The sequence below is a fragment of the Diplotaxodon limnothrissa genome, linkage group LG18, assembly GCF_057381915.1.
Source record: "Diplotaxodon limnothrissa isolate DT_005_m linkage group LG18, D_limnothrissa_male_GT1.1, whole genome shotgun sequence".
Taxonomy (NCBI): Eukaryota; Metazoa; Chordata; class Actinopteri; order Cichliformes; family Cichlidae; genus Diplotaxodon; species Diplotaxodon limnothrissa.
In genome coordinates this window covers 904,034-917,638 of record NC_140613.1, presented here as the reverse complement: position 1 = coordinate 917,638, position 13,605 = coordinate 904,034, and the positions used below count along the sequence as shown (strand labels likewise).

General features: G+C 46.7%; 1 protein-coding gene across 1 annotated transcript in view; it reads left to right on the top strand.

The window, feature by feature from the left end:
* Window positions 1-13,605, top strand: part of LOC146612729 (uncharacterized) — a 35,511-nt gene that overhangs the window by 10,680 nt on the left and 11,226 nt on the right. Inside the window, exon 2 of the mRNA XM_085377599.1 lies at window positions 4,271-5,083. Coding sequence (XP_085233725.1) covers window positions 4,271-5,083 — 813 coding nt within the window. The remainder of the gene's footprint in view (window positions 1-4,270; window positions 5,084-13,605) is intronic.

The window sequence follows — 13,605 nt, the reverse complement described above, 5'->3', positions numbered from 1 at the left end:
ATCAACAAGGTCCGCGTCAGGTGTTGAGGAACCAGGGCACCCTGACGAAAAGTGGGCTACTGGAACAAGAAGGCATCGGTGGGCAAGAGACGAAAACAGGGCGTTGTTGGAATGCTACTACGCAAGTAACCCCGGCGGAAGGGGCTACATGAATAGGATGAGGGACCTATGGATTCTTCGATACCCAACATCCACAATGACGGCGAAACAACTAGTAGCTCAGTGTTCCAACATTCGAAAGAAGGGACTGCTCTCACAGCTAGAGATTGACGAGGTACAACACAACGGCAAGGAGGAGTCAGGACGCCAGGTCAGGGGGGAGATATCATCACCCCCACCCGAGATTGGGTACATAGCCCCAAGTGCGATAGGAGAAGGATCGTTGAGTGCGAGAGGAACTGACCTGAAAAATAGGATCATGGCCAAGCTTGAAACCTGGATCCCCTGTAGCCGGTTACCAAGATTACGTGAAGTACCCTCAGAAGGTCTGCTAGATGATGTTAATGTAGCACTACGGACGATACCTACAACCATGATTACCGACACTAACAAGCTGATCTACAATACGGCAGCAGTGATCAGTGAGATGCTTGGCTACAAGTTGAACAGCCACAAGGGGCAGTACCCTCCATGGAGAAGGAGGCTAGAGGGCAAGATCAAAGTAGCACGGAGGGAGGTTAGCCAACTAACGGAGTTGCAGAAAGGTGCGGCAAAGAAGGTGCATAAGAAATACAGCAAACTGTCCATACCTGAGGCCTTGGAAACTGCCAAGCAAAGACTCACAGCCTTGGCCAGCCGCTTGAGGAGGTACACCAGAGAGATAGAAGGCAGGAGAATAAACCAGCTGTTCTCCACAGAACCAGCAAAGGTGTACTCTCAGTGGCAAGGGAACAATAATAAGAGAACAGCACCACCAAGGCTGGAGATGGAGCAATACTGGAAGAGCATATGGGAGAAGGACGCAACCCATAACGGCAATGCTCAGTGGCTAGTGGATCTGAGGGCAGACCACAGCGACCTCCCTGAACAGGGTCCAGTAACCATCACAGTGGCAGATATCCAAGAAAGGGTCTCCAGTATGAAGAGTTGGACAGCACCAGGGCCCGACATGGTTCACGCCTACTGGCTAAAGAAGCTGACTGCACTCCACGAGCATCTGGCAGCACAAATGAACCAGCTGCTAGTTAACGAGAGACACCCGGAATGGCTAACCGAAGGTCGGACGGTCCTGATCCCCAAGGACCCCAAGAAGGGACCGGTCCCCTCCAACTACCGACCAATAACCTGCCTCAGTACTACATGGAAGCTCCTGTCAGGCATCATATCGGCTAAGATGAACAGGCACATGGGTCAATACATGAGTGGGACACAGAAAGGAATTGGCAAGAATACCAGAGGGGCAAAACACCAGCTACTGGTAGACAGAACAGTCAGCCGAGACTGCAAGACCAGACTGACCAACCTGTGCACTGCCTGGATTGATTACAAGAAGGCCTATGACTCAATGCCCCACAGCTGGATACTGGAATGCCTAGAATTGTACAAGATCAATGGGACCCTAAGAGCCTTCATCAGGAACTCAATGGGGATGGTGGCGTACAACACTAGAGGCCAACTCCAAGCCCATAGCACAAGTCACCATCAAGTGCGGGATCTACCAAGGAGATGCTCTGTCCCCACTGCTGTTCTGCATAGGCCTGAACCCCCTCAGTGAGATCATTAACAAGACTGGCTACGGATACCGACTACGGAACGGAGCAGTTGTCAGCCACCTCCTGTACATGGATGACATCAAGCTGTATGCCAAGAGTGAACGAGACATCGATTCACTGATCCACACTACCAGGCTATACAGCAATGACATTGGAATGTCGTTCGGACTGGAGAAGTGTAGTCGGATGGTAACAAAGAGAGGGAAGGTAGTCAGAACTGAGGGGATTGAACTACCAGAAGGCAACATTGCAGACATAGAGGACAGTTACAAGTACCTGGGGATCCCGCAGGCAAATGGGAACCATGAAGAGGCCGCTAGAAAGGCTGCAACCACCAAGTACCTGCAGAGGGTCAGGCAAGTCCTGAGGAGTCAGCTGAATGGTAAGAACAAGATCCGGGCCATCAACACGTACGCCCTGCCCGTGATCAGGTACCCTGCTGGGGTAATAGGCTGGCCAAAGGAAGAGATAGAAGCCACTGACATAAAGACAAGAAAGCTCCTTACCATGCATGGAGGGTTTCACCCCAAGTCCAGCACCCTGAGGCTGTACGCTAAGCGGAAGGAAGGGGGCCGGGGACTGGTGAGTGTCAGCACCACAGTCCAGGATGAGACAACGAACATCCAAGAATACATTGGGAAGATGGCCCCAACTGACCGAGTGCTCAGTGAATACCTCAGGCAGCAGAAACCCAAGAAAGAGGAGGGAGACGAGGAACCATCATGGAAGGACAGGGCCCTGCACGGTATGTACCACCGGCAGATAGAGGAGGTGGCTGATATCCAGAAATCCTACCAGTGGCTGGACAAAGCTGGACTGAAAGACAGCACAGAGGCACTAATCATGGCAGCACAAGAACAAGCTCTGAGTACAAGATCCATAGAGGCTGGGGTCTATCACACCAGGCAAGACCCCAGGTGCAGGCTGTGTAAAGATGCCCCAGAGACAATCCAGCACATAACAGCAGGGTGCAAGATGCTAGCAGGCAAGGCATACATGGAACGCCATAACCAAGTGGCCGGCATAGTGTACAGGAACATCTGTGCCGAGTATAACCTGGAAGTCCTGAGGTCAAAATGGGAGATGCCCCCAAGGGTGGTGGAGAATGACCGAGCTAAGATCCTGTGGGACTTCCAGATACAGACGGACAAAATGGTGGTGGCTAACCAACCGGACATAGTGGTGGTAGACAAACAGAAGAAGACGGCCGTAGTGATCGATGTAGCGGTTCCCAATGACAGCAATATCAGGAAGAAGGAACACGAGAAGCTGGAGAAATACCAAGGGCTCAGAGAAGAGCTCGAGAGGATGTGGAGGGTGAAGGTAACAGTGGTCCCCGTGGTAATCGGAGCACTAGGTGCGGTGACTCCCAAGCTAGGCGAGTGGCTCCAGCAGATCCCGGGAATAACATCGGAGATCTCTGTCCAGAAGAGCGCAGTCCTGGGAACAGCGAAGATACTGCGCAGGACCCTCAAGCTCCCAGGCCTCTGGTAGAGGACCCGAGCTTGAAGGATAAACCGCCCGCAGGGGCGTGCTGGGTGTTTGTTTTTTTTTTTGTTTTTTTTTATATATACACCTTTACCCTCCACTCCACTCCTACTCCATACATCTGTAGGGGCCCCCATAAATATTTATATATAAACATACATAAAGAAAACCAAGTTTTTTTTACATTACTAATTCCTTTTGTGCATAATTTTATATTGTTGCTGATAATTAATTAATTAAAGCAACAAAACAACCTGAAGAGCCGGTTGGGAGCCGAAAGAGCCGGCTCTTTTTAGTGAGCCGAGCTGAAAGAGCCGGTTCTCTAAAAAGAGCCGGAAATCCCATCACTAGTTTGGATGTCAGAGCCACCGGCCTGTAGCTGTTGAGGTCCTTGGGGCGTGTCTTTGGCACTGTTACAACACAGGAGGTTTTCCAGAGCTGTGGGACTCTCCCCAGCCTCAGGCAGGACCTGACAACCCTTGAGCTGATGCCATCTGGGCCCGCTGCCTTCTTGGCTTTAATCCTCCTCAGTTCCCTCCTAACCTGGGTGGTTGAGAGAGACAGGCTGGAGCCTTGTGTTGAGTGTGTATTGGATGCTGTTGTTGGGGGTGGGGAGGAGTGAGCAGGGTGAGTAGAGGAGGTGTGAAGTGTCTTAGGTGTCAGAGGTGGAACAGCAGCAGTGGGGGTGGGTGAGTCTGCATCCGCTGTTGGAGACTGCCTCATGGCTGAATCAAATCTGTTGAAGAAATGATTCAGTTCATTTGCCCACCTCACATCCCTCCCAGGCAGAGAGTTCTGATGTTTGTGGCCCGAGATTGTTCTGAGGCCTCTCCAGACTTCGCCAACGTTGTTTTGCTGAAGCTGGTTCTCCATCAATCAGTGACGAATAGTAAGATGTTCTGGCTTTGCGGAGGGCTGTCTTATAAAGCAACAAACTATTTTCAACAGCAGTTTGTAGTTTAATGTGTGTCTATCCTTACTGCTGCACTTTTCCTGGTTTTCACAGTATATTTCCTCCCATGTGTTTTTCTTGTATCATTTCTTTGTCTTGTCTCCTTTTGTCCCTCCAGATGTCCCACAGCAGCATGTCTGTAAGGAAGAGATTCTCAGTGACCAGCAGCTCTGTAATCAAGAGAGTCTCAACCAGAAGGAATCAGAGCTTCCTAATGTTAAAGATGAACAGGAGCAACTCTGCAGCAGTCAGGAGAGAAGACAGGTTATACCGAAGGAGGAGACTGATACCTTCATGGTGACTGCTGATTATGAGGAAAGTGACCACAGTGAACCAGAACAAAAGAGTAACCAGATTATCTCTCACAGCTCTGCTGTAGGTGAGAGCCAATATCAGGAAATAAGGAAGAAGTTTGATTCAGGATCAGCTGGAAATAGACACAAAAGTCACAACAACACAGAATATCCACCTACTTCAGGAAGTCAATGTAACTCTGATAAAAGTAAAAAGTCCTCAAACTGTGATGTTTGTGGAAAAGCCTTTAAGTATAACTATTTAATGAGAAGGCATTATCGAGTCCACACAGGTGAGAGGCCGTTCTCTTGTAAAATGTGTGGGAAAACGTTTATATCTGCTAGTTCTTTGTCGAAGCACACAAAAACTCACTCAGGTGTTAAGCCATTTTGTTGCACAACATGTGGAAAAATGTTTATGTATAATAGTGATTTACTGAAACACATAAGAACACACACTGGGGACAAACCATATCATTGTGCAACATGTGGGAAAGTGTTTGGATATAGTAGTTCTTTATTGATGCATATGAGAAGGCACACAGGTGTGAAACCATATAATTGTAAAACATGTGGGAAGACGTTCAGACGTAACTGTCATTTAACAGAGCATATAAGAACTCACACAGGTGAGGAACTTTGACAATAAAAGAGTTCTAAGTTCTATGTATAGTTGCTTGCACACTGAAATTTGGAAGCAATACCACAAAGGTGTGAAAATAAAGAAAATGATATACAAGAAAGAAGAAAAAGAAGAGACAATATAAGAACACTATGTACACTATAAACATGATGTAGACGTCATAATAAATAATTGTAAATAATAAATAAGGGTGTAAGCGCTATGGTCATTAAGGGATGGAGATTGCATAAATTGCCGAAATATTGCACAGCAGGAGCAGAATATTGTACGGAAACAAAAAGAAACTCACGCGCACACAAAAAAGCAATAATGACAATAATAAATAGCAAATAGCAGCACCAGAATGATTGTAGGAAACTCTCAGTTTCTATTTAGTTTCCTGACAGCCTACAGGAAGAAGCTGTTCTTTAGTCTATTGGTTTTGCACCTGATGGATATGAACCTTTTTCCAGAGGGCAGGATGTTGAATAGATGGTGGTTAGGATGGAGGCGGTCTTTTATGATTGCCCTGGCTCTGGAGAGACATCTAGAGCTGGCAATGGAGTCCATGGGTGGACAGGTAATCACCTTTTATGGGGGGGGGAGCCGGGGTTTTTTTGTCTTGCAGAAGTCTGTCTGTGACCAATTCCTTGGTTTTCCTGGTGTTGAGGTTTACGTTATTGTTGTCACACCATTCTGTCAGACATTGGACCTCATCTCTGCAGGTGGTGTCATCATTGTCAGTGATGAGCCCCATCAGAGGGCTGTTGTTTGCAAATTTGATGATGATGTTGCAGGGTGCGTGGGGGTGTGGTCACTGATGGTGGTCTTCCTGCTGCTGTGTAGCTGTCTCTGCCTGTTGCATGTCCGGGCATGAAACTGCAACCTGTCGCACGTCCATCGTTTTGAGTTACCGTAAAGCATGTCGCAAATCCGGGTGCACGTAATGCAGCACCATGTCGCAAAACCACAAGACGGAGTTTCTGTGCGAAAAATATCATTTTTTTAATACTTTATTTTCTCTTGCATAAAGTTAAGAGTATGTATAGTGAGAAGCGAACACTAATATATTTGCCACAGGCTATTTAACCCTTTGAGACCTGCCATAGAACCAAGTCCGCCAGAGCTTATTTTTATATTTTTACATGCTGTAGTGCCATTTGTGGGAGCATTTCAAGTTGCTATACATCAATACAACCGTTATAGCCCAAATTTTTAATAATATGTCTGCATTAAGTCCATAGTAACTACATAAATTGAAAATGAAAATTGTTTTTGTTTTTTCAACATATATTTCTAGTTAGAGAAATTTAAGAGGCTTTTCCCTCAAAACTGTAAATACAAAAAAGTTGCACAAAATAGTTTCCCACCACAGGAAATTTATTTTGAGTGTCTTCATAGTTTTATTTTTGAGATACACTAATTTTTATATACTGCAGGAAAAATGAAAATAAATATTACAATGCAAATTTGCAAAAAGACAGCATGTGCATCAAAATAAACTATTTCCAGCAGTGTAATTTGAGTTCTAAGCATCCTGAAAATGATTCAGAAAAGCATCAAGTCAAACATGACTTTCAAAAACACCAGCATAGGCTTATAAGGCCCTGAAGGTAAAAAACTACATTTTCCTCGAAAATGACGTCTCTTCCAGTTTCGGGCAGGTAATGGCGGACATGCAATAGTTCGCGCTGACGTCTGTTCCAACCAGGGAAGTGTTATGAACAGCTGATCAGATCGGTGTTTCTGGAATATTATGTTTTTGTTACTGCAAGTGCTTTTTATGCAGTTTTTGCAAAGCTAAATGTGGAAGGAAACCGTGGCCTAGGGCAAGCTGATGGCATAAGATGTAAGTACAACTCCTCCGGTTTCATATGCAAAAAAAATTATTGCGCTAGCTTAAGTGATTCCAGTTCTACAGGGATTTAAAAATAGTTACGCAAAACAGAGCGTTCCCACTCCGACCAGTTTTAAAGGTTATATTTTATGTAATAAATTCTAAAATTAGGTTAGAAACGATAGAAGACAAATGGCACGATAGTCCACACGATATTTATCGTCATATCGCTCAGAACTAGTGGGGGTGCAGTCACTGGTGTAGATGGTGTACAGGAGTGGACTCAGCACACATCCCTGTGGTGAGCCAGTGCTGAGTGACAGGGTGGATGATCTCTGGTTGCCAACCTTGACATATTTTCATCGGTCTGTAAGAAAGTTTTTGATCCATGCACATGTGGGGGGGGAGTCCAAGTTTACAAGCTTGTCAATAACGATGTCTGGGATGATGGTATTAATGGCCGAGCTGAAATCAATGAAGAGCATCCTTACTGAAGTCCCAGGAGGGCAGTGGAAGTTGCATCTTAAGTTGGACCTATTTGCCTTATAGTCAAACCTGGTGGGGGTCGAAGCTGGGTGAGAGGTAGTCTTTTATGTGCATTAAAACGAGCTTCTCAAAGCACTTAACAACTACTGGAGTCAGAGCGATGGTTCTGTAGTCGTTGAGGCCACTGATGGTGGTGGACTTGGGGACTGTGGGATTATTGTTGCTGATTTGAGGCAATGTGAGACAGTGGCATGTGACAGGTAAATGTTGAATAGTCTGGTGAACACAGGAGCCAGCAAGCGCAGGTTTTGAGGACACTCCCAGGTATTCCACTTGGCCAGTGGCTTTGTTGTCAAAGATGTAATAAAAGATTCAAAACCAGAACACAGAAGGTTAATTGCTCAGCTGTGTTGAGCTAAAAGTCAGAGGTTTGTGTCACAAAAGTAGCTGTTTTTATCTAATTCGCTGTGGTAACTTACACTGAATAACCTGGTCAGGAGCAGGTAATGTGTTCAGAGTTTCACTTTAAAAGTGACTGTGCTGTTATACCTCATTCTAATCTGCTGCTAAATCTCTTTAACACTGATTAAATTGTAGCAATTAGAACACACAACACAAGAAAGTAATACAATTAATTTAGATTTGCCACAAGCTAAAGCAAATCTTTTCTTACTTTTTGCTGCTGTAAGTTTCAGGTCTCTAATGTGCAGTTGTTCCCTTAATATCATCTTCGCCTCTGTCAGTGCGCCCCAGGGTGGCTGTGGCTACAATGTAGCTGCCATCACCAGTGTGTGAATGGGTGTGTGAATGGGTGGATGACTGGATATGTAAAGCGCTTTGGGGTCCTTAGGGACTAGTAAAGCGCTATATAAATACAGGCCATTTACCATTCATAATCTACCCCTCAGGTTAGAAGTCTTTTTAGAGAAAACAGTGTCTAAGTAGAGAGTTTCTAAAGGTTCAGAGTTAAACCACCTTAACGCAGTAGTATACCTGCTGTAACGGTCATTTTTCTCACCACCACGACCGTTTTTTACAGAAACTTGTTGTACACCCACTGTTACGGCGCAGGAAGCCTCTGCATTATTGTCCTGAACAGTCAGATCAGCCTGATGTCTTCAGCTGTCAGACTGCGATGTGATCAATTTTTAATGTTTTTATTTGTTGTTGTTTTGTCTTTTCAGTTTTTTGATACACATGGAAATCTACTGTGTTGTTGAATTAAAGTTAGAATTTTACAATTATGTTATAAACCAAAAATGCACAACAGCTGTTTGTTTTCTTTCTTTGTTTTTTATCCACCCAAAACTCAAACATGACGGCCAACCTAACCACTGTGGTGATCACTGAGTAAGGGAGCAGGTTGGCCGTCTATCACAGGTCTAACAGAGACAGAATATTCACACTCACACGTTTGCATGTGTGATTTTAAGTTTGACTTTTTTGATCTCACAGGTAAAACTGTGTTACAGCAGCAGGATGAGAATGAGTAAAAAATGTGCGGTATACAATAAACAACAAATAACAGAGTTAAAATAGAAGTGCCAGGTAAGGGTCTAATACTATGAGATGCAACAGGAATGTAAGACTGGCATTGTGTAAGATACTCATGAGCTAAATAACAACTAAAAAAGTACAACTACATTTGTACAGTCAAAGGGAAACTAGTCCAATGTTCTTCTCACAGTTTCAGTCTCGTAGAGTAGTGATGTGTCGGTTGCGAACGAAACAGCTCTTAGAGCCGGATCTTTGACGTGAAGGACGCGAGCCATGTTTTTTTTTTTTTTTTTAGAGACAAAGCACATACAAGCTCCAAAGCACGTACAAAACACAACAGACGTGCTCCAGGATGCTAGGCGCAGTGTTGAGCTTTTGTTACGTAGTGGCTACACAAGCCAGAAAGTACCAATGACCGGATTTGGTGTGTGGTAGTAACAGGTAAATGAACATTTTTTCTTTAATTATTTGAATATAACAATACACACATGCTTTCATGCTTTCAATTGTGTAATTTTTTTTTTTTTCCGCCTGTCCCATTTGGTTCTTTAGCCATCAGAATTGTTGTCTGAAGACCAACAAGGATACCCAATGGATTTACTTTGCCAAATGGATCATCGTGGCATTGCCGTATTGGTCCATTTGGTCGATCTTTGTTTTTATTATTTATTATATTTTATTTTCAGATGTTACAGACGGGACAGACATGAGTGAGAGATAGGAAAGGGAGAAAGAAAGAGGAAGGAAAGGAAAAACAGAAGGGGAGAGGGACAGTGAGAAAGGGGGGGAGAAAAAAAATAAAAATCGCCTGGATCACCTGTTGAGAGAAGAATAGAAAACAAGCAAAAAAAGACAAAAAAAACAAAGCAACATACTAAACACAACACCATCGCATTAATCTAGCTAAGTGTAAACAGCAGTAAATACTAAATATTCAATGTTGTTGTGCAGCACGCAGGACAGATGTGCTTCGAAGTAGCAGCCAAGAAAGGTGTAATTTGGGTCTACGAGCAGTGAACACCCGTGTGCATACCTGTGTGGATCAGCGCGCTTGTATTCCAAAGGTTTCTCCATGTAATGATCTGCTAGGGAGTGTGGGGGGGCCACAGCCCCGTCCTCCAGGGTGTGAAGCAGGTATGGAGGAGATCAAAACTCCAGACATCCAGAGGCCCCCAGAACACAAGAAACCATGGAAGACCAACAGAGGGGCAGCCGCGCCACTGTTCCAGTAAGAGCTGAGGAGAGTCCCAGATGAGGGTTCACTCAGCAGCCGCGGAGCAGAAGCCAGGGGGGGTTGCAGTGACGCGCCCGTGAGCTCCGCCGGCCGCCAGCTGTGCCTGAGTGACCGAGCCCCAGGCCGAGAGGCCGGGGGCACCCCACCCCCGAAGGGGCCCGAGCGAGCCCCAGGCCCCAGGCCCCGATAAGCGGCCGCCAAGGAGTGAGCCGGTGTGTACCTGGACGCCCACCCCCAGACACAAAGAACCACCAACGCACCGACACCTGAGGGAGTCCGCCACCGGCAGGGGAAGTGGTGGTAGGTGGAGATAGGCCTCCAAACCTTGGAGGGCCTGAGGTGTCCCCAGAGAGGTGGCGTCTGATACCCAACCTGACATATAGACACAGACATACAGGCACACACAGACACAAACATCCATTCCCCCCCCCCCCCCCCCCCATGCTCTCATATGCACTCACTCCACACTCAACCAGTGTGGAGACAGACATAAAGAGACGCTGTACACACGATCACACTCCCCAAGCGTACTCTACAAACCGGGTCTAGGTACCCTTGCTCCTGGAGGGGGGAACTGCACCCAGACCCAGGTGGTGTTACCCTTTTCCCTGCGGTGGGGAGAGGCAGACCACCCCGACTCCGTAGCAGCAGGGAGGCCCCACACTCCAGACCGCAGTCGGACGGCCAACTCCACCTAGCCTTCCCGCTCCAGCAGGCCGCAGAGAATGGGGGTGAGAGAAGACTCCAAACCTCCCTCCACCCGCTCATTGTAGTGTTGATGCATGTGTGTTCTAAGGTGCAATTAAAACCCAGGAGGGCATGGAGCTACCTGCCAAGGAGCAGCAGGTAAGCGCATAGTCCCTCCTGATAGCCCTCAATGTCTAAGTGTATTTAAAATTGAGAGGTGGGCAACGACGCCAGGGGTGAGGTGTACACCCTGATGGTACTTTGGACTCCGTGTATCGTGCCCACCCCCAAGATCCTATATGTATGTGTAATAATAATAATGGATACTTTATTGATCCCCATGGGGAAATTACTTGTTTTGCTCTGCATTTGACCCATTCACTCAGTGAAGCAGTGGGCAGCCCACTAAGCAGGCGCCCGGGGAGCAGTGTGTAGGGACAGTACCTTGCTCAGGGGTACCTCAGGGTAGCCGTTAAGTGGATTCGAACCGCCGACCTTCCGATCATGGGCCGACCACTTTACCTACTGAGCTATCCCTGCCCCCATGAGAGTGTGAATAATGTGAATGTCTAAGTTGTGGGATAAAATTGAGGCAGAGGCAGCCAGAAGGGGACAGAGGGGGGGGTAGCCTCCTCTGCACCCTGGTGACATACCCCTACTCCAAGGCCCTGCATGTGTGGGTGGTTGTGGTGGAGCGGGAAGAGAGAGGCAGCTGGAGATGGGGAGGGAAGGAAGGGAGGGGCAGGTAACCCCTCCCTGGGGCCAGCTCCCCCGCTGACCCCAGTAGGCACTCCCACACTCCGCGACCCACCAGGGAAAGGGGGCCCAGGCCCATCCAGACCGGGGCCCAGTGCAGCAGCGCCTCCCGGCCCCACAGAGCCCGGGACAGTCCACCCAACCCCACCACAGAGAAAACTGCACCCACCCCACCATCCACTCATCTTCCAGACTACATAAGACAGTAAACGCCCAGGCTGAGATCTTCCTCCACCTCTCCTGTATCTCCCCCTCCTGCAGAGGGAGCTCCTGAGGAGAGGAAAGCTCCTGCAAGATGTGACCATCTCCCCCACCAGTTGAAGAGCCCCCCAGGTGGTTCGACGCACCGGCGGCACCCCACTCCAGGGCCGGGCCCCCATGCACCCACCCGCCCACAACCCCGGCAACACACCAACCAGGATCCAAGCCCCCGAGGCCCGGCCCGGGCCCCAGCCCAGAGACGGAGCGCCCCCAGAACCTCACGCCCATCCCGGACCCACCCAGGGCCAGCCAGGCTACCAGGTCAGTAACCCACGTCCGTCAGCACAGACCCTCCCCTAGCCCCGCTGCACGCAGCCGCGAGGAAACAGTCACCTGAGAGCCAACAGAGCCCCCAACCGGACATGACCGCTACCCCGGGTTGAGCCCCCCAAGGAAGATGCCTCCGGGGAACCCCCCGACGCCCTAAGCCTGTCCCTACCCCCACACCAATCACAACAGTGAAGGCGGGACCAAATTATGACCCCCCACCCCCACTAGGTGATGGAGCTGATAAAAGGAGTCCAGAGCAATTGATCTGATGTGGTGGCAGAGGCTGTGTCAAGACTAATGTAATCTAATAGATAATTTCTATATTGGTTAGAATTAAGATTATTTTTATTTTTTCCAGTTCATGAGGACTGTTTTCTTGGCTATGCATAGGGCAGTGAAAACCATATGGGCGATATTCTTTTCTGAAGTGACATTATCTAAGCTGCCCAACAAACACACTAAGGGGGAAGTTGGAATGTTACATTTCAGACACTTCGATAAGTCTTCACATATCTCGCGCCAAAACTTCTGAACTGGTGGACAGAACCAAAGAGCGTGAATGTAATTGTCTGGTGTATTGCCTTGACAGTGTGAGCAGTTGTTGGAAGATGTAAAGCCCATCTTGAACATCCGATGACCTGTATAGTGCACTCTATGTAGTATTTTGTATTGTATTAATTGCAGACTGGGATTTTTAATTAATTTAAAGGTTTTTAAGCAAATCTGAGACCAGAAGTTTTGGTCTAGGTTGACTGATAAATCTGCTTCCCACTTTGCAATAGGAAGTGATATTGATTCATCTAATTTAGAAAGTGTTCTGTATATTTTAGATAATAATTTGGGGGATTTAAGAGTAAGAAAATGTGCCGCACTTAGTGGTGTTTGTAATTCAACTTGACTGAGGTTAAATTTCTTTTTTACTATGGATTTAATTTGTTGATATTCTAAAAATCTTGTCTTGTTGATCCCATATTGTTCAACTAGTCTGTCAAATGGAATAAATTCTGTTCCCTCTAATATATGTTCTAAGTATTTAATTCCTTTACAACTCCATTCTGGGAAATTAATCATATTATTGTTTTGTAATATGTCAGGGTTATTCCAGATAGGTGTACGTTTGCATGGGATTAATGAAGACTCCGTTATTTTTAGAAACTCCCACCATGCTGTCAGAGAAAAGCTGATGTTGATACTTTTAAAGCATTCATGTCTTTTGATGTTTGAGCTAATAAATGGTAGGTCTGAAATCTCTAGATCCTTGCATAGTGCCTGTTCAACATCTAGCCAGGGCTCAACTAAGAAGGTATGTTTTAACCATTCTGAGATGAACTGAAGCCTGTTGGCTAAGAAGTATTGGTGAAAATTAGGCAGATCTAATCCTCCTCTATCCTTGGTTCTTTGTAGCGTTTTTAAGCTGATACGCGGGGGTTTATCTTTCCAAAGGAATTTGGTTCAGATCTCTGGATTCATATATTTCCAATCTTGTGATGGTTTGTTAGGGATCATCAAA